Below are 22,713 nucleotides of genomic sequence, written 5' to 3' on the forward strand. Positions count from 1 at the left end.
AGCCCACTCTGCCTTTGTGACCCTGCACTGACTGACTTACTTAGCGCTGATTATTGGCTTTATGTGCTGCTGGCCTTCATGCACACAAGACACAAACACACATGTAGAGGCCAAGCCCAAGCTTTAAGCCCCGAGATGCTGTACCGCGGAGTACCTTCTTGACGCATATTTCCTTGGTTGTTGTGAATGACAGTCAGAGTCGTATTTGCAATTAAAACCATCCGTTCGGTTTATTCTTCTTTCAAGTGATTACAAACATATTCCCTTGCTGCAGCCAAGTTGTATGGCGTGCTACGTGACTGAGTGTATGGTAAAAAAACGTTTGTCTTCCGGGTAGCAAACTGCGGAACCACAGATTGGTTCCTACTTATATAGACCCCTGATTGGCTCTTACAACACATGTGAATATAAACAAACGTACCCGCATGCTGAATATGTACGACATAGGGACACAGCATAGTATGAACCTATATAGGATGTATGCATGTGTTTACACTTCTGTCTTTCCCTCTTAGCTGTATGTACACTCATACACATGCAAACACAAACAGAGTGGACTGAGCTAAGACGGTTAAAGCTTTAGTGCGTAACTAATGTCTAATGAGGAATGCTGAGTAATTACAACAACACTGTCTGTGCGTCATTCCTTTATATGTAACAGTTACGCACCATACCTTTAAAGCATATATGTTTGTGCGTGTATGTGTGCATGCGTGTGTGTGTGTGTGTATATACTTGCACGTGAGCGTGTGGCTGTGCTGTGTTTTTGTATTATATAACACTATTCAATGTGCTCTTTAAGATGTGGCATCAGGGATTAGGTTGATAGGGAGAGAGTTTGCAGATTGCTGCTGCCTCTGAGAGTTTGTGTATGCGCTCAGAGACTTCCAGTGATGAATCATTTTCCAATAACTACACTGTAGCTCACGCAGCTTCAATATTCATCAACACAGAATGAGCACGTGTCTCGCTTGATCTGTCTTTGATGCAGTGACGTCGCATTTTCCCCCAAAGACATCAGAAAAATAAAAATTTGAAATTGTTCTGGAACCCTATATACAAAACTGTTCATGGTTCCCCTGGGCAAGGAGACCTCTGTTTCTGTTTGCCACTATTTTAGAAAACAAATCTCTTATCTCTTAAACAGCAATAGACATTGACATTTTAGACGGTGAGCAGTCTCACTTTTCAATCACTGTTTCGACATCTTCTTCTGCTGCCACCAAGTTTTTTTTATTTATTTTGTTGCAACGTTACTACAGTAAGTTGTTATAGATCAGATCCAACATCTTTCCACGTGTGCTATTCTGACTATTGTCTTGTGGAGACATCCCTGTCCTTGTTGGATCAAAGCAATTAAAGAAGTAAGCCTCAGATTCACACTGCAGTTTGACTCAGAATGCGGAGTGACTTGTATGAATGTGAATTTCCTCCTTCCCATCTCTATCTGCCCGGCTGCTTCCTTAATCCTCATAATCCTTCTCACAAGTGGAGTGGCGGTGGTACATGCTAACACACAAAGCCATGCCAGAAAACACTGTTGTCTTTCAAAGTGTGATCAAGTGATGGACATATGTCAGCACCAGATTTTTCCCTCTTTCTGCATTTTCCTTGTCTGACTTTCACTCTTTTAAACCTTCACTGCTTCAGTTCTCTTCCTTTTGTATGCCGTAACTCAACTCAACTATGATTTAAGACAATTTAAAAACATAGCAGTAGAATAGTAATCTCATTTGATAGCACTACCTACTGTATGTATACATGTACTCTGTTTCATAATTGATGCGGTTATGATTTATTGATGGAAGAGAATGCTGCATGTAGCTACGTAATTAAGAATTTATATTATTGATTGTTTATACGCCGGCCTTGTCATAAAGACTGGTAATTGCCTTGTGTTCTGCATTCTACTGGGATTCTCTGAGTTTTACAGTGTAACATATTCTCGGAACAACAGTTTAATCACCTTTATGGAAATAGTCCGCTGCTGATCAGTGCTCGGCTAAGGGCTTGGTTTTAGAAACACTTTCAGTATGTGTGTAAACATTACAAAGTAAGCTTGTTGTACTGAGATGTGCGTCATTGAGACGCATCTCGGTCCTCATGAGCATTACTGCTTTTACATAATGAATACGTGTGTACTGTCGAAGCTGTTCATGTCAAATGAATATATGCATGAAACTAATAAAAAGAGAAAAAGAGAGCATGAAATATCACTTAAACAGAGTAGTAACGGATTGAAGTCAGGTCTCATCTCAACAACAGTGTTTGATTTGAAACAGTAAAACATATCAATTCGTTTTTACCATATGTTCAAGTTGCTAAGGCTAATGGGTTAGCAAATAATTGTCTGCTTACAGACGCATCAGATACTGAGCAACTTAAGCATTTACTTGGTGTCTCGTTTTTGTGGCATCTTGACAAAAGTAGGCTACTAACTCTAAGCTAGTTAGCTATTTGCTACCATAGATAGTATATAATATGGATGTATCATCCGTGCTGACCTCAGTTAGTCACACGGCATCCAATAATCCTGGTTTAATTATGCGCGTCGCAATCTTGTGAGATTTTTACTCCGCCTCACGTCGGGGGGAGGGAGATACGCCCATCTAGCTGACGTATACCTCCGAGGAAAAGTGAGGGACAACGGGCGGAGAGCTGTCACTCAAGAGATCGCGCCAATACATTTTAAAGGTGAAGTAAGCGGTTTATTTATATTAATATAAGTGTTAAATCGCTCTTTATTCATAGAGTAATCACGTACACAATGTGCGCGTTTCATAAAGTCAATCTCTTAGTCAGCTGCTCTGCATGTATAAGCATTTAAACTTTATGTAGTATCCCGAAATGTTATCCAATCACAAGAGAGAACGCTACAAACCGACACCCGTTCGCACCCATCTCACTCATGGTCTTACTGCCGGTGCACGCCAGAGCAACAGATGGGTGAATGTTTATGCGCCTACAATGGCGGAGCAGGTAAAAATCCTTCCCAATGTCTGTTTTGATGGTTTTTATCATGTTTTATCACACTTATGGATCTGAGATGATGCTAGATAACTTGCTGCTCGAAGACCGCAGTGCATTAATGTGGTGACGTGGGGACGAGCGAGGGGACTGCTAACTGCAGTAACTGACAGGAAGTTAGCTAAAAGAACCATTCCGCTTACAGCTCCTCTTAACCTCCAAAATAATAAAAACTAGCCTGCTTCACCCCCCTCAGTTTTGTCATGGATATATGAGCTAAACATACAGACTATAAATGGTTTTGTGGACCAGGCTGTAAATAGGTTTAATAAGACTGTGAAAACGGCCTGTTTAACAAGTGAGTCAAAGAAAATTTGCTCATTCTTGGTACCACCCCCAGTGGCCACCGGAAAGTACTGCAGTGTTTGTCACTTCTTTATTGGATGCTGGTAGACCTCGCTGTGGTTGGGGCTTGTTTGCTACCTGTGTCCTTCTGCTGTCTGGAGCTGCTAATGTAGCATAGGCTACAGTGACTGTATCCACTGGCAATGTCAGCATTTATTTAAACTGAAATGTTGGGGTTAAAATCCAAGTCGATTATGGAGTCTTATGGGCTCGAACATCACAAGAATGAGCTGAAAGAAATTCCATGGTTGTCTCTGTGGCTTCATCCTATTAGGGACAACTTTAAAATGGTTCTACGTATAACAACAGTTCTTCTTTGTAGTGCAAGGTGTTGCTAACTCATCACTGTGTTACATTGTGTTCCAACGTTTCTCTCAAGAGCGTTTCCCAGCATCAATTAACACCTGAAAGCACCTTGTCCATTCAAGCCCCATCCTCTGATTTATACTGATAGGATGGCCGCATCTTTACCATAAAAACCTTTGCTAGTGCAGCTTTAATTTGATGGCTTAAAAATAAAACCTTGGATCAGTCCTTTGAAGCCTTCCCTGTGTCCACTTTGGCAACGCCGCGGCTGTAAATAATGTAGTTTGCGGGCAGCAGGGCCCACTGCGTCCCCATTTCTTGGCCGTGCGTTCGATAGTGGGCAGTCTCTCGGGCTAAAGAAGCACCGGGTCTCCCTTCATCCGTCTTTCTTTTCCAATCTCTCGCTGTCTGTCCTTCCCCTGTCTGATTGTTTTCCTCCGGTGGCATCTCTCACTCTGCCCGCTCCTCTCCCACTCCTTAATCGCTCTCCACCTCCATCTCTTTCACCTATTTTTGGTCCCATATGCATCAATTATTCATGTCCATGCATGGAGCTTCTGACTTGAGAGCTATCAACAAGAGCTATCAGGGTCTTCATATGCACCTAAACATCCACCTGCCAAGTATAGTGCCACAGGAGGATGTACGCATATGCAGGCTCACACTCACACTGAGACAAACAAACACACACACACACACACACACACACACACACACACACACACACACAAACACACGTATGAAGCAAATGGAAGATGGAGCACACAGGGGAACGGAATGTACGTAAGTCACGTTGTTCACCACATGGTTGGTTGCAAGTGATAAACAAGAGATTCAAAAACAGTCACATGTAATTTCTTGAGCATTAGAAAGCATGTTTTTCCCCTCTTGTTGTGGATAGCAAAGCCTGAACTCCACTTCTGTTTTTTGCCACATGTATTTAAATCTGTACATGACCTTGATGTGATTTGAACACAAAACTTTCTGATCTGGAGTCAGACGCGCTACCATTGCGCCACAAGGCCAGATATTGTTGGTTTGGCTTGGCTTGCAGTTAGACACTTTAAGAGTGAGCACTCTAAAACATGGTAATAGTGCCATTGCTGAATCTCCTCTTATTAGCCTCTGTCTGAAATGCTAAGCTCCGACTTCCAAAAAGCCCTGTCTGCTCTGATTGGCCCTGAATCTAACTGCCAGTTTGAATCTATCTGCAAGTAAGAAACAGATATCTGGGTGTGGCTTATCATAGGCGGAGGTAGTGCTAAGCTTGATTGGTAACAGGGGGAGGGGGCGTGGCTTCCCTCCCTTATGATGTCATGAGGGGAGAGAAATCTGACTAGGGGTTTTTTGCAACACAGATTTCTGGAAAAAGTGGGAATGGAGAAAAAGAAAGAGGGTTGTTAATGGTTGACCTTTAATACCTAAACGATTTGGACATTTTTACACTGGCCCAACTCTAATTGTACCCACGTTTTGTCATCTTTCTTAAAGATGTACGCTAGCTACGACATAGCCTAGAGCTAATGGTGGCTATGCCCTTACACTGCAATGCTACGCTGTAATCACCTGACACGCTCAACTCCTAACTTCTTTGTTTTAAGTCCGCTTTCCCACCACCTGTTAAACTGTATACATTGCCTATAGGTGGGATGATGAAAGCACCAGAGGTAAGGAGGTCACCCATGTTTCAGCAGAAGGGGGTCTGATGCTAACACCCCAGTTTGTGATCTACCGGGCAATCCAAACTGCAAATATTGATTGGTCTGAATGGTTGTCCAGTTAGGGTCTAAGTGACACCTTCAACTGTTTCTATAAACAATCAATACACTGGAGCTACAGAGCGAGAGGGAAAGCCACCGACCAGGAATATCAGGACTTAAGGCTGCATGAGTTACAGCTCAGCTCAGCTCAGCCAATGAGTTACTGTTACGCAAGAGCCCAGCTGGAGATCAGAGAGTGAGAGAGAGGTAGAGAGAGAGAGAGAGAGGGATAGAGAGAGAGAGGGAGAGGGAGGGAGAGGGAGAGAGGGAGAGGGAGAGAGAAAGAGAGAGCGGACCGAGTGAGCAGTGAGAGCAGTGAGAGTGTACAAGCCGAGGGACAGAGAGGATGGCAGCGAGTGAGCAGAGCGTATAGGCAGATTACAGCTGGATCTACCATACACACACACACACACACACACACACACACACACACATCCACCAGCAGACACGTGCATACCTCCCTCACTGCATCTCTTTCTACCCTCTTGCAGCCTGGAAGCGTCATGAGTGGACACGCGGAGGGGTTTTTCCTGTCTCCGCCAAGGGAGTGAGCGGAGAAGAAGGAGAGGAGGAGGACAGAAAAGAAGACAAACACTAACCAAGAGGAAAGAGGAGAGGAGGGAAGGGCAAATAACAGGAAGAAGATAGAAAAGGAGAAAGCACCAAACTTTCTCCTCTCTTTCTGAACTTATCCTGGGACTTTGGTGGAGTCCAAAACACCGGGCCATGAGGCTGTGAAACCCCAGCCTTCTTCTCTCCTCTTTACAGAGCTCTTTCTCTTCGTATATACCGTACCTGACCCCATGTCTCTGAAAGTTGGACCCAGCATCGCTCAAAGCACCCACCTATGGATGCTGCTGTGCCCCCTGTTCTGTGCCCTGGTCCTGGCCAGAGGCTCCACGTTGAGCCCAGAGGACCTCCAGAGCACCACCCGCCCTGCTGCCACCTCGCTACCGGAGGAGGTCTGGACCGGCCCCACCATCCAGCTCCAGCCAGACCTGCAGACCCAAGCCCAGGAGGTTCCCACCGAGGCACAGACCCAAGAAGAAGCACGGACGGAGACTCCGACCGTCACGCCAACTCAGAGCACCACCAGAAACTATACAGGTAACATTTCTACCCCTTTTCTTTACCTTCTACAACTTTCATATCAGTGTGAGATCAATGATGGTGGGTGCTATAGGGTGGAAAGAACCGCAGTTGAACCCAATATGAAATAAATCTTTCATGCAATTACATTTAAAATGCACAAAAGAAGACAATTGGTCGATTAGTCAACCCACAGAAATGTAATCATCGCCAAGAACTTGATGAAAAATAAATTATAAAGTCATTTCAAAGCAAAATTCCAAACAAATGCATTGGTTGCTTTTTCTAATCTTCGTTGATAGGAAACGTAAGATCTATGGGTCTGGGGCTGGTGTCTGGACAACATAAAGTTATTAAAATACATCAACTTGATGGAAGTTATGATGGCCTTTTTTCAATGTTTAAGCTAGTTGTATGGACCAAGTGGATATTCCTTTGATCAAATATGTTGTGGACCAATTGGTTTCTCTGAACTGATCAGGAATTCCGGCTAAATAGCCTCCGAAAAAAGTTCTTGTCCCGGTCACAGACCACATTTTTACTATCAATACCAAAAAATGTTGACTCAATTAGATTTGGAAAATGTTGATGTAGAAGTTGTTGACCCGCTAACATAGCAGTCAAATGTCGGTCTAACACATGCAGCTGCTATATCATCACAAGTCTTCTTATTTGGCTCTCTGTTGTATTTTTTAAATCCCAGCAAAGATATAGGGATTGAGAGATATGATGCGAGTAACATAACAAGTCCTCAAAGGTTCTTGAAAGTGTACCTGCTGTGTCGGTTTCTGTTAGTGTTCTTACATTTTCCCTATCCTTGAATAACTTATGTGATACCAAACCTCCAAACTGAACCTTGATACAAACACCAACCACATAAAGCAGAGCTATGGGAAAAACACACACAAAGTTCCTTCCTTGACGTCTTTGACCAATATCTTATTTAACCTCCCCCCCACCCTCCTCCCTGGCCCCCCCCCAAAAAAAGTGTTTTTATGCAACACAACTGTTTATAAGCTGTTTTGCATTTTTTTTTCTAAAGCACCCATCCAGCTGCAAAAACCTTCTGCTCTTTTTCTTATTCTCGCAGCATGAAATAGTATTCACTACACTCGAAAAGACTGGTTGAGGTTCTCCCACAAATGTGCGTGCTGTAATGTGTGTGTGTGTTTGTGTGTGCGAGGGCATATGTACTGCTTTGCTTTTGATTTATAGTAAATCTGTGTATGTGTGTATTTGCTTGCCATGCGTGTGTGTTTTCTCTTGTACATCTGTGAGAGTAAGAGCATTTTTTAAAGGGAATTTTAGCATGGGCAATGTGTTATTATGTGTTATTAATATGTCAGACGTTTATACGGATGTTCTGAAAAGTACAAATTTGATTGTTTCCACATGTGAGAATTTATGTGTGACTCTGAGTCTTGTGTGGGTGCTTGTGTTAGTGCGTACAAGCAAATGAACACTTTCGTCTGTGTGTGTTTGTGTGTGTGTGTGTGTGTGTTTGTGTGTGTGTTTTGTGCGTGTGTGGCGGCAGGTAATGCAGTTAAAGACATTTTGTTATGCCCAGGATCAGCCTTAAGAGAAAGCTGCAGCGCCGCTCGCATGACTTCACTTTCACTGAAGCATGAGCAGCCTTTCTCTTCTCCTCCGCTACCTCTTTCCATTTCCCCTCTCTCTTTTTTCCCCTTTCTTCGCTCTGTCCATCTCTCCCTCCCCTGTTTATCATCCTCCAACCTCATCTGTGTCTCTTTCTCTACTAATTGCTTTTTTCTCCTTCTGTCACTTTATCCCTCTCCCCCACTCCTTACTTTTTCTTCTCTCTGAGTGTGTCACTTCTTCTTTCTTCTTTTATTTCCCTCCGCTGTCCCTCTCTCTCTTTCGTTATTTGCTATTTATTCTCATGTCCCTCGCCCGTCCCTTCTTTCTCGCAGGGCCCATGTCCTCACGTGTGTGCATAAATAGGGCTAGAGCAGATGTCAAAATGCAAACCTCACATGCCTAATTCACTTATAAGCACACACACACACACACACACACACACACACACACACACACACACACACACACACACACACACACACACACACACACACAAACAAACATTGGAAATGGACGTTGCTCGGCCTAAACGACACCAATCTTCTTAAAGGTTTAGAGAATAAACAACACAGTTGCTCGTTTCATAAGGGTCAGGAATAAGCACTTTATGCTTTAATTACACACACACACACACACACACACACACACACACACACACACACACAGGTGATCAGCTGGCTTGCCACATCACGCCACATGCATGAATTACGCCACACCAGAGCCTCTATGTGAAAGAGCTTCCAAAAAATTCTAAATCCTGGATGTGTGATTAATATCAACATGCGTGTGTGTGTGTGTGTGTGTGTGTGTGTGTGTGTGACAGTATATACTCCTCCTTTTAAGCTCAAATGAACAGATAAAAGCTCCTCGTTTTGTTTACTTCTATCCACCACAATTTAATCCTATTTGACTCTTCCCCTTCACGTCTGAATTGAGGCAGCATTACTGTGTTTATGTTTGAACCTTTTAGCCATTTCCTTTTTAGCTTCTCGGGCATAAACCCGGCCTCAGTTGTCATTTATGTGACAAAAGATGTATCCAGTTAAATATAGAAGGCTTTTGTTAGAGCGGAGCTTTAGGACACTGAACATTCACGAAGTAGCCAAATTAAATCGTGTGGATGAACACAAACCCCAAAGTGACTTTCCAGAAGAGTTCATGTTGGGTTCTTCAGATGTGCCACCACAGGCAAACTCATGTGTGCCTCCATCAACACCACCTGGGATGCTTCAAGAGGGCTCATTCAAACTGACTGAATTAGACTTTATGTAATTTAACACAGGAGTAAATATTGTTACAGTATTAAGTGACTTTGTTGTTGGTGCCATATGGGCTGGTTCAAAAATGACAAGCACTGTTGATCAGCCGGGATCTTCACATACCTCTATAGTATCTCTATATGGATTACAGTGTTCAGAGAAAGAGAAAACATACCATGACTGGCAGTTTACAGGCAGAGGTCAGACGACAATGGCCAGACTGGTTAGAGCTGATAAGACAACTGTAACTCAAATAACCACTTGCTGCAACTAACCACACACTGGAGGACTCTTAAAAGACTTTGAAAAGACTAAAGACGGACACTTAAAGACAATCAACTCACACCTGAAGACAATTAGTTATTAGTTATCTGAGTTTTTAGTCACATACTAGATGTTGCAAAGACAGGGGATCTCATATTGCAAGACTACAACTTCATTTTGATTGATGAGAGAGATCCCTTTTGAGATAATCATTCATTTCAATCCTGCTACCGGGGATAAAAAGTGATTTCAGTCAAATAAAAAAGTATTTTTTAGCAGGAAAAATGGACTGGGTGAACTCTAATCTTAACCAAGTACATACTAGTATATGCCCTATATGCCCTGAAGTAGGTTGCGATAAAGTGATTCTTTCCCATCAGCCCCAGAGCCCCATACATAGGGCTCTGGCCCGCCCTATCAGATAGAACGATTTGATTGGTAAGTCCGAATTTTCCGACATAGTTAATGAGCTTCAATGGATCATGTCCAGACCAACAGGCTAAGCAACTTTAAATTTGCCAGTGGCAGGTCTGCATTTCCAGGCTACTGTGAGTTGGCATTAAGAGTGAGAAGCTGCAGTGGTGCAGAATGGTGTCCGAGTCGACCTCCCGCTAGGATCTGGCAGGTTGTTGACGAGCAGCGGTTATTTCAGCGATAGAAGAGCCGTAAGCCTTTAACATTAACAGGGTGATACAACCTATTAACCACGAACTAATCTAGGCCTATATCTGTTACTTAGCAGGAAGCTAACCTCTTAATCTGGTCAGGCAGGTATTTACAGGGAATCCCTGCTGTGTGTGGTAGTACTTTTTCATTTATACATTTTTTTCCTTAGCTTTTTTTACCCAAAATAAGGTCACTGTACCAACATTAAGAATAGTTTTCACAGCCATAGTGTCTCAGTAAATAATCCCATCCCTGTACTGTTTTATTTCATTCCTTCTCATAGAAAGCACTGGAGAATAAATCAAGTACGATGGTGTCCAATGAAGTAGTCAGCAAGCACAACCAACCGCTAGTAGTTCCAAGAGGCTACATGTTCCATATCACAAAATCCAACTTCCTGAACAAAAACTAAATACCAACGTTCAATTTCGAACACAGAATCTAAACCTCATGATGCGAATAAGCAGCTTATTCTTCACTCTGAGTCTCTATAGATGAGATCGACAAACAAAAGCCTTTAACCTATAAAGCCAATTACCTTTGTCTATTACGGGCTATTCAATTAACCCCGTAAACGACACGCTCATACCTCACTGGGAGCAGGTAGAGTCCAATGTGTTTTTGAAGCCAATTACAGTCAGTCTATTTCAGTTTTTTTTTCTTTATTTTGGTAGTACAATGCTAGAAACCTGCATCTGCACATGTACCTATAACTAGTACTGCAGACTAAGTTTGACCCAAACAAGTGTCTGTGGGGAGAAGCACTGAACTTGCATGTAGGCCCGGGATATTTGTGTCATGGACATTCACTATGGTCACTCCCTGAGCCCTGCAGGTGTCCTCCAGCCTCAAACAAAGAGCTTAAAGAGATCCTTCAGTCTTCTGCCTGTCAATCCAATATGGTTGCTGGCAGCGACTCAACTTCATTATTACCTTCCCACGGCTTTAAGCTAGCACCACTTTACTTTGCTGAACAAATTCGCAGAGGGGAGAGTCTGAAATGAGACTTCTCTCTGGGCTGATGGTTGGAGCTGGATGGGGACAACAAAAGAGCTCCAGCGAAGACAAACACCCTTCAAAAACCTGATCGAAACACTTTTTTTTTTGGCAGAGACTATAGTATGTCATCTCAAACCACAAGCAAAAGCAATATTCCATTTCAAGATCTTTATTTTCCTGCCGTCTTTACAGTTAAAACGTTGCTCGCTTGTCCAATGCCAATGATAATAATTCTCTGTTTTCATGACACCTATTGATCTCTAGGCTCAAGCCTGTGAAGCCATGTTAAGGTTGGAGGTCAACTCAGGTGGAAGAATATTTCAGGAGACTTGGATGAATTATGAAGCAATATTTATTACAGACTTGGCCAAGGAGAACCGGACTGCAACTCTCGTGACTTGAACTTCAATTCTGCCAGACACATGCTGAGAGCTGTGCATTAACCTCGCGCTATCTCTAACACCTCCCCGGCTCGGGCACCAAGCGTACCAATGTTTTGGTTCAGAACTGAACACAGTGAACCATAACATTCTGGAGTAGAAGGAGATGAGACTTTATCTATAAAACTGACCTAAGTGTCTCCTAACAGGCTCCAAGGCTGACCTAGAGTCTGTGAGACAGACACACAAGATAGGCATATATGACCTATTAACCTTTACCATTAATATTACAACTAAAGACCCAAAATTCCCTCACAAAGCCAAAGTCTTTTCTCCACATCTTTGAAGGTTCCAAGTGTTACTCCCTTTTGGCATGTCAGCGATGTTAACCACTCAATCTGTGATGTCCGTGGCTCAGAATCAGCCCTACCGTCCCTTCTCTGTTTAACTGAAGAGAGATTATCCTCAGTCAGATCCAGCCAAAGGTGCCAGGTCAAGGAGAACTCCATTAGCCTGCCTTCAGCTTCTGCCTCTAGTATTCTGCACGTTGTCACCTTGAAGTCTCAGTCGGAGAAAAAAAAACTCAGAAATATGACTTGATCACTTGATTTCCCTCTATCATTTGAGACTCACTTGACACAAGTACTAATGCATATAGCTGAGGCAAACACGTAGTATGTCTTTTCTTGATTTGTGTGTGCACAGGAGCGTGCACACACACACAAACACACACACTTCGCAAGCAGAGCAAGAGCCAGGGGGATTAGGTAATCGGTTGTGATACAGCGCATCAGTGAGGTGCCACAGAAATAGATACAGTGATGGAGAGGACAGAGACACTCTGTGTTTGTTTGAGGGCAGATCACATAAAGCTGGAGCAAAGGGACCAAACAGAAAACTCTCAAGAAGAAGAATTAGACAGGAGCACGAGGACAAACGAGATGCTGCTAGTCAGCCGCCAGCCATGACTGCCATCTTTCATTCACTTCAACACAGACTGTAAGTGTCTGGTGAAGGCTGACTCAAGTCAAATGTATTTTTAACCATTGTTTATCCAGGGGAAAATGACCCAGCATGGGGGAGGGGCGGCCTTTCCTTTGGTCTGTTTGGCTTATTGTGTGTGTGTGTGTGTGTGTGTGTGTGTGTGTGTGTGTGTGTGTGTGTGTGTGTGTGTGTGTGTGTGTGTGTGTGTGTGTGTGTGTGTGTGTTTACTTTTCCCAGATTTTAATTTTAACTGATCACATTTTTGGGTGTAATTTAAAAGGGAGTTGTTGTAGTGGGCAGATCTTCAGTTCATCCTTATGGTTTGACGATGAGCAACGGTTGAGTCCCACCGCTCTCATCATCAGGCAGATGTTTTCAGTCGAGCAGAGTTATAGACAAACTAAACAAAGTGCAGCGTTTAGCGGCTAAAAGAGCCACATGTTCATCTTTGGAGATCATATAACAGAGCTTAAAGAGTGATTTAGGATTAATATTAGTTGGATGGAAGAAACCATATAACATTAGCACTTACTTAGCCAAACTCTAACTTAATGCTCATGTTGCTCTGTTTCTACAGGATGTGAACAAAACGGCCTATCAACTTCATTAGGTGCACTTAACTTGCAAGGACGTGGTCGTTTTAACAGGCAGGGAGTCTGACAAAAAGATGCAATTATGCTGCATTATGGGAAGTGTAGGATCCAGTGTGATCCAGTGGAGCTTGAACCACACTAGGACTAGAAGTCAGGACATCTCAGGTTCTGTTATAATGACAGATTTTGACCTTTCTTCAGAACATCTACAGTATGTGTCGTCATATGTGCACACCATGGGTGCATCAAGTGTGTGTTTGTTCTGTTCATTCATTCTGTGTGTGTGTGTGTGTGTGTGTGTGTGTGTGTGTGTGTGTGTGTGTGTGTGTGTGTGTGTGTGTGTGTGTGTGAGTGTTTGAATCTTTAATGCATAGAGCCTAATCTTTATTTAATCACAAACTATTCCGAGTGCTTCCCTGACAGGGGGCGAGCGGGTTGGGTTGTGGAGAAGAATACAGAAGAGTGGATGTTTGGTTGGCGGTGTCGGGTTGCCAGGTTTGGAAGGGTCCAGAAGTGTATTAGCACCCCGCCGGCAGCTGGACACTTTGATTGGCAATCCACAGTTTCCACGATAACAGCGAAGCTTTCTGAATGGGGCCGAACCAACATGAAAAAGTAAATAGAGTGTAGAATCAAAACACATACAGTACACAGACACACACACAGACACACACACACACACACACACACACACACACACACACACACACACACACACACACATACTCAACTGACAGTGTGCTCTCTTTGTATTCACACACTACCTGGACATCAGTAAAGATTTCAAACAATGTCAATCTCCTGCTATTGCCGTATGAATGTGCAAACACACACACACACACAAACAACTTTACTTGAAGCCAAACTGAAGTAAAGAAAATCGTACAACGTCAAAAGCAACACACCATTTCAATCTTTTAGGAATTAGTTAGTTTTTTTTTATTGATGCTTGGCTCCACTGGGGGGTGTTCTGTTTGTTCTCTCCACACTGCCATCATTGTTCCTCTTGTCTGTTTGCAAAAGTGCATCAGCTCTCAGGGAGCTGGGAGGTACTTCAGTGTCTGGGTGCTTGTAGGGATGGTGACGTGCTTTCTGCTGCGGCGTGGCAACAGCCAGCAAAAAAAAAAAAAGAGAAAAAACCCCACCTCATCCAGAATCTTTAAACACACAGACTGTCACGTAACACCTTCAATATTTCATCTGCCTTTATGGAGGTGAAGGCATTTTCCTTTTATTCTTGTCTGTGTGTGTGTGTGTGTGTGTGTGTGTGTGTGTGTGTGTGTGTGTGTGTGTGTGTGTGTGTGTGTGTGTGTGTGTGTGTGTGTGTGTGAGGAAGATCAGGAGGCGCGTTCAAGACTTGAGCCTTAATATGACTTGGGTGTAAGTTTCCAGAACACACATACATGCAGTACTTTAGCTAATGTGTTTATGTAAACAAGAGTGTGTTAGACAGCTAACAAGACAAAAGACTGTCATTTAAACATAATTGATTAGCCTTGATTAGCTTCACATTCGTTCCTCTCAGATCAGTCTGGACTTTTTCCAAACTCTGTGGGGAGGAGTACGGTAAAAAAAAAAAAAAAATGAAATAAATATGAACCAATCAGGGACTGCCTACCACTGAGGAATGAACTTTCCCGATCATCCGCTAGCTGGTGAAAGTAGCTAGCTATTATTATCAGGAGTTGTTGGACACAAAAACAGAGCAAAAATTAAAGTGAATATTAGGATAAATGATGACGTTACTCCATGTCTGGTGGATATGTTAACGCTAGCATGTTTGACACAACTTGAGCAAGTTGGCAAGTTAGCTGCATTAAATAGCTTGTAAACGTAGCTACAGTTGGGTCGGTGGCTGGTGTGGTCCTTGGTCTTAAATACCACCAACAACACACCGTCAGCTTATGAGATGTAGCTATATCACAACGTTGTTTCCTTTGGCTCTCATTCCGGCTGCTGTCAATCAAACACTGAGACAAAAAGGAGCTTTTCTGATATTTTCTGAAGGACCATTTATCTTCATTATAATAATAACAAATTATTAAAATACATTGACATTGTTTTTTTGACTTCCAAAAGTGATGACTTAATGTGAATTCAGTTGGATTTCTAACAGGCTCTTAGCGATGAAATTAAAAACACAATTGGCATCTGGAACAAGGGCACACTGGACTTACTGTAGTACACACCATATGGCAGTGGTCAGCAAATCATAGCCTGCGTTGCCCTTGGCTCACCAATTAAATCTAAAAATGTCACATATTGGGCTTCTTACCACTTCTTCTTCGGATATAACAAGCTAAGATATAAAGTCCCAATCCAAATGACATTATAAGTTCATTTACAGTACCATCTCATAACCATAATCCTCATGTGGACAGCATACTGAAGTGATGGCTTAGTAGCACCAGCACATGACAGCCACTGCTACTGAAATGAGGTCTGATAAAATCTAAGATGGTAATTCAAACCAACTATTCTTAATTAAACAATATCATATCTTCTATTCAAATGCAAATGTAACTCCTTGATATTCTTTCGCCAAGAGATTTGCCTCTCTCGGAACTGAAATGTCAGGATGACATTGTATTCAGCAATGGTTTTTGTTGCACTGAAAACATGGAGCATTGCCAAATAAGGTAAATTGACATTTCTGTTTCTAATCTTTATGAAAATTCACTTTTAATTCCTCCTCCTTTCTCTTACACAATGTTGAGGAAAAACATGATGTATTTATAGGCGTAGATGTGCTGGATTTAACTGTACATACATATTAATTTAGAAATAGATCATGTCATTCCCTGTTAGTGCTTTATGTCTTATTGTAGAATATGACTGTATGTGTATGATGGGTCAATGCACATTATAGCAGGACTTGAACAATTCAAGTACACATCAAGCTATTTTACGTCCCTTTAAATCTTCAGGATTTGTGGGATTTTTTGCCCTGCCGTAGAAAAGTAGTAGACAAACGTGTAGAAAAGTGTGTGTGAATGCAGCTACTATATCTTCCACTTATTTTAGTGTTTGGTTAAGGTGGTGGCCACCAGATACACACACACACACACACACACACACACACACACACACACACACACACACACACACACATAGACAGAAACAGAGTGAGAGTGTGATAGCATTGGTAAGAGGTCTCTTAAGGGAAACAGACGGGCTTTTAGTTTCCCCTTTATAAACAAGAGTCAGCTTGTCCTTGTTTCCCTGTACTACCCATCACGCACATTTCTTTTGCTTGTGACTCAATGTGTGTTTGTGTGTGTGTGTGTGTGTGTGTGTGTGTGTGTGTGTGTGTGTGTGTGTGTGTGTGTGTGTGTGCGTGTGTGTGCGTGCGCGTGTGTGTGAGGGAGGGGATACTGTCATTTCGGTACAGGATCACGGGATCCTCTCCCTCTCTGACTCTAGCACTGCAGAAATCCTCCCATCTGTCGCTCCTAATCAGCAGAGAGCAGCTTGCATGTTCACAAGGTCTTATAATGACATCTCTCTCTCTCTCTCTTTTGCTCTCTCGCTCAAACACACACACACACACACACACACACACACACACACACACACACACACAAACACACACACACACACACAGATTACACTAATACTGACAATTCTGACACAGCAAAGTAAACTGCACCAACATATCAGCCAACCCATCACAAAGCTTTTCATTTTCTCTCTCTAATAGTTTCTAAATTTGAAATCTTTTATAAACATGCACTAATCCTACACTTTTATATTAACAATAGGGGATAAATTGTCATGTATTTCTTATGGCTCTCAATCTCATCAACCAAAGCACACAGTAAATTTTGAAGTGTTAAAATAACACTAAAAGAGTTAAATTTAACACTATTTCCGAGTGGTCCCACTCAGAATTGGAGTTAAATTAACTCTTTTCAAAGTGTTAAAATTTTAGAGTTAAATTAACTCAAAATAGAGTTAAAAATACACTGTATAGTGTTATTTAAAGCCTTATAGAGTACTTTCTACACCCCGTTTTTAACTACCGAAATTGACACCAACACTAGGAGGCATTCTACTCCAGCTGTTGTTATATTAACTCAGATAGAGTTAATGGAGTTTGACACTGCATATTTAACACTGGGGAATTTACTGTGCAGGCTGTGGTATCTTTATGGTGAACACAGTGTAACATGTAGCACCTAAGAAGCCAAACAAGCCTGTAACATTGGTGACAATATGTCCGCCTTGCTTTTACTTTGCTGCAGCCGAGAGGTCAAAAACACATCTCTCAATCTACAAGCTCTAAAGCGGTTCAAAATACTGACACATTATTAGCAACTGAGAAATGTCTACATGGTTTTAATTTATTTTCGGTGAATGTTTGCTTCTATCAGCGCTTCATTTGAACTGCCCATTTACCAAATCATTACTTTAGTTGAATTAGAAAAAACATACATTGTATTTCCTCCTGTGATGAAGCCAGATTTGTTTGTGTTTCTATGAGGCAGCTATCCGCTAATAATGTAGTCAGCATAAACATGACTCTGTCTTGCAATTCCACCAAGCTTATAGTCTGTAGTTTCGGATAACAGTCTAATTATACAAGTATTTTGGACAGAACTTGATGTCTTACTGAGTCTGTGAAGTGAGCTTTAAAAGAAATCCAAGCGGTAAATGCTTTGTCATCAGCGACTGATCAATAAACCTGGCAACCCACCACAGACAGATATCATATGGTCATTGTTTTGCTATGGTCCAGAAATAAACCATAGTTATTTTCCATTTGAATAAGATGATTAAGATGTTTAAGTGCAACTAGCGATGCTTTGGGTTTACGTGAGATTTCCTGAGAGCCTCAACAATCCCTGCAGCACAGTCTCACAATAGCTGCCGCATCACAAGATCCCTCTGAGGTATTTGCGTATTGTAGCATGAGGAAGATAAAAATAGGACTTTTTTGTCCCTCCCTCCCTATCTCTCTCTCTCTGTCTCTCAGTGACTGTCCATTTATCCAGTACAAATGCTGATCTCAGGCCCAGAGCACAGATAGAACGCTGAGTGTGTGTTTGACCAGAGAGAGGACAGGAGAAAGTAAAAGATATTCCTGCTTCAGAATCAAATAGGTTGTTTCTAGGTGACACAATCCACCAATGGTTAAAACAGTCATGCTAAGTCCAGAAAGTGACCAGATGAACACAAAGGACAGTCAGCTTTTACACTCAGGGAAGAGGTGTTTGCTATTTCTAATGTGATAAAACTAAAGTTGTGTAAAAAAAAAAAAAAAAAAAAAATCATATCTGATTAAAAATAAACAGTGGTTTGCTCTATTGTAGTCTGGTAAATGTTGAAAATAGACCCCTGAATCTGCATAAAGTTTACATTGAAGTTTTTGAGATACATAAAATGAACAACTTGAAATGAATTAGACGGCTTAAGAGGATCTCCAGCTTTGATACCTTTGACAGCGCAACCTAACCGTTTCCTACTCTTTGGCTTTGTGCTAAGCTAAGCTAACCGTCCTTTGGCGTCCAGCTTCATATTCACCGTAGGCCTAAATCCTGTCGGACCTTACTAGGCAATAAAGCAGTATTTTCCAAATTGTGGAACTATAGTCTATCTTTGAGATTTTACTTTAATCAAACCCACTGTTCTTCCTTATCTTTTGTCCTCTAAATCCCAAGGTGTTTTTATCGGTGAAGTGACCCTGTGTGCCCTCTCCTGTCCCCCCTCAGGTCTGGCCTGTAGCCCCGTCCTGCCACCACGTCGGGGCTCCTTCTACGTGGAGAGCGGTACGGGCGTGTCAGTGGGCAGCGTGTTGGCCTTCTGGTGCAGAGAGGGATACCAGCTGGTCGGCAGCGACAAAATCTACTGCAATGTCAGGAACGGCAAAGCACAGTGGACCAACTACCTGCCCGTCTGTGAAGGTATATAGCCGGCTCTATTTCGGATTTATCAGGCAGTATTTCAAGCTTCACTTTACATTCACTCATAGGCCTATTCCGAATGAACAGTTTTCCTAAGTGCGCCTTTCAGTCCACTGCAACTGTTATCTTCTGTTGCACTCATTATGAACCACTCCATGACAATGTTTGGACTAGTTCTCAGTTCTCACCTCTGGTTTGTGCGTGCTATCCGGTTGCAGCTCACATGTTAAGCATCGTTGGTGAAGCCGCAAACACACATTTTTATGCACAGCGAACATCTCCAACTTTTCCTCTCAGAGTTCAAACATGTCGCATGAAATCAACATCTTGCTTAGGAGTAGAGCAGAAATAGGAGAGAACTCTTACCGCATTGGAGAAGCACATTAGATTTTCATTATCACTGCAGGAGAGTGCAAATAGGTGCTAAATATGCACATTTTGCATTTAATCGGTACGAATGCTAAGAAATGCAATTTCTACTCATTATTTATAATATGAGCTATGCCATTCTATCGGGGTAACAAATAATTTTTCTCGTTATCACAAAGGTCTTTTCATTTTGATGTTCATCAGAAATCACGAGTTCAAGCTTGCATATTCGTCTGACAACTGTGGCAATCTATGTAAACGTGAAATGTCAATTCAGTACATTTCATCTAGGCTATGCCAGTTATCATGCTTTGTAAAAAAATCACAGCATGGCTGGACATTTATGTAGGGATCTGTTGATAAAACTAATATTTTTAAATGTAATCCTCCCCCCCCTGAACAGCAATCCCCCGACCAGAGGACCGTGGTCTGAGAGTGGCTGTGTTGGCCTCTGTGGTGAGCGGCATTGTCATCCTGGCCATGTCCCTGTCCTTCCTCATCTGCTGCCTGCAAGAACGATCCAGCACCAAGCGGGCCAAGAAGGAGGGACGGAGCAGGTAGGTACTGGAGATATGAGCCCCTTTGTCAGACTTCTCCCTGCTATATCACACATCAAAACTCCGCAGCCTTGGCGACAGAGCTTTCTCCAGGGCAACTCCCAGGCTCTGGAACAGCCTCCCCCAAACATATCCGTGACTCTGAGTCCCTCACCATCTTCCAGTCCAAACTCAAGACCCATCTCTTCTCCTCTGCCTACCCCTAGTTCACCCACCAACCCAACTCTACATGTTCTTTTTGTTTGTTTATTGTTGTGTTTTGTAAAGCGCTGAGTGAGAGAAAAGCGCTATATAAATAAAATATATTATTATTATTATTTGTATTATTTTTATTATTATTATTATTATTATTATTATTATTATTATTATTATTATTATTATTATTATTATTATTATTATTATTATTACTATTATATAAGGGCTTCTGAGAGGACAACGTTCTCTCCTCCCCCAGGCGCAGGGATAAGCGCTCGGCCCGTCGCAGTGAGTGCTGGCTGGAGAGAGAAGAGGGAGAGTGGGAGTCTTTCCCTCCTCCAAAGATCTTCCATCTCTCCCAGAGGATGAACCCCCGTCTGGCTCCCGACAGCCCCCTCTACCTGACCGGAGGGCTGGGGGGATATGAGAACAGAGGCTACCAGAGGTAAACCCGGCAGCTCTCACATTGTTAACTCATTATCAAATGCAGTGTCAATACAGTTACAGTTGGGTCAGAAACCGCCGATCCATCACCTTATAACAGGACCAAATAGAGCTACCTTGTGCTATGTTGTGCAAGGAACCATGGGAAATGTAGTTCGACACATTTCTAGCACCTAAAGGAAACCCTAGAAGTATAGAATATTACAATACATGCAAACACAAAAACAGGCAATCAGGATAAAATAAATTATTGAAGAACAATAGATGGGACACTGACAATCTAGCAATGGCAAGAGAGGTAGGGGGTTGTTAAAAGCAATGATGAAAAGTCAGACTGACAACTGTGGAACCCCCGAGTTGAGCTGACTTAGGAAAATCAGTGAATTGATTGCCTGTGTAGCCAAAGCCTGATGGAGTATCTTATTCCTCTGTGCCAAAAACAATTAAAAAACAAACGGTTGCACTGGTTGACAGCTTCATTTATCACTGTGAAGACACACTGTAGTTTAAAATGACTATGAAGAACTTTTAAATGGTCATTTAAAGGTACAGTCTCATTTTTCCTCATACTGTGTATGATCATAAATGACCTGTAACAGCAAACGAGACCATCAGTGAAAAGAATGCTATTTGTATATAGTTATTATTAATGCCTTTGCTCTGGTCTGAATCCCTGCCAACTCAGACCAAACGATTTACTGCAGGCAGACCAGAACAGCCTGTGTTTATGAACGCTACTAAATCAAAATTGACTTTGCCTCACCATCCTCATTAATCTGACATATTCACATACGTATAATTAATTATATTACCTCATCTCAATGCATCCTCGGGTTTCTCTTTCACTCGCTTCCTGAACAAATGCACGTACCGCCGACACACGCTAGCAAAGATCTTTAGGCCGTCAAATGTGCAATAATCCACCGCTGAAATAGTCCCAAACTAATGCACTTGATATTTTTATATTTACATCTCCAGTTGAAACCATAGATAGTAGGTTGAAACCAATGGGCTCAGGGCCACAGTGCTAGGGAAGTCTGACAGTATTGAGAGATGGATTGGCCCATCGAATGACGCAGACCTTATATCCTTTAACATGGTGTATGAAGAGGATTCTTTCAGCCCCCCCCCTCAACCAATTGAAAACCATGTTTAAAAAAAAAAACAGCTATGATGATAAAAAAAAAGATGGTTAGGAGGACACATTGCTGGCAGATCCGAACAGATGTTTTTACGTGGCAAAATGAGCCTAACTTTGAGGAAGTCTAATTGCCTGGTGCTCTTCCTTACAGGAGTCAGGAGAGTCTGCTGAAGGCGTCCATGCCGGGCCTGTACCGCTCTGAGTCCCAGCTCTACCCTCACGTGGTCCTCCAGAGGGTCCCCACTCCTACTGCTCCTTCTGCCCCCTCCGCCCCCCTCTACCTCCACCTGCCCTCCTCCTCCGCCGGCCCCTCACCGGCCCACGCAATGCACAGCTCCCACGGCCATCCACACATGATGCCTCAGTACCCCACTCCAACGTACCCGCCCAACCCCAACACAGCTGTGCCCAGCGCCTACCCTCACCCGGCGCCTATCTACCCCAACCCAAACCCCACTCCACAGCGGCCGTGGCAGTAGCTAACATTTTCAACCTTTCATACGTACTGGGAACTGTGGCATTTCTGATACAGACGTCGGAGCATTAGGATAAGGGACAGCACATGAAGTCTGCTCTACTCTTCATTGACCCAGTTTGTATCCCGCATAAAGGTGACTATGTTCCAAAGCAGACGTGAAGAGAAAGAGTTAAAGCTATAGAGCGTAACTTCTGTCGCCCCCCTCATGAGGAATTCTGAGTTATTACCAAAACACTGTCAGCGCATCTACGTGAGGTAAATCTTCGGTGATCGCGCATGGATTTAATACCTTCTGCTGGTATGTAGGTTTTCTCTTAGCAGAAGAATCAGCATCTGAAACGTTTCGTGGGCTTGC

General features: G+C 42.6%; 1 protein-coding gene across 1 annotated transcript; it reads left to right on the plus strand.

Annotated features, from left to right (window-relative positions):
• Positions 1 to 6,241: 6,241 nt before the first annotated feature.
• Positions 6,242 to 22,359, plus strand: LOC307268798 (uncharacterized protein; the record flags this gene model as incomplete). The annotated part of the gene is made up of 5 exons (XM_080051544.1): positions 6,242 to 6,545; positions 18,983 to 19,174; positions 19,947 to 20,100; positions 20,555 to 20,740; positions 22,032 to 22,359. 5 exons carry the CDS (start codon positions 6,242 to 6,244, stop codon positions 22,357 to 22,359), a joined length of 1,164 nt encoding a protein of 387 aa, XP_079907670.1.
• Between the last annotated feature and the right edge of the window lie 354 nt (positions 22,360 to 22,713).

This window comes from Ammodytes marinus (genome assembly GCF_949987685.1).
Source record: "Ammodytes marinus genome assembly, chromosome: 22".
In the NCBI taxonomy this organism is placed as follows: Eukaryota; Metazoa; Chordata; class Actinopteri; order Uranoscopiformes; family Ammodytidae; genus Ammodytes; species Ammodytes marinus.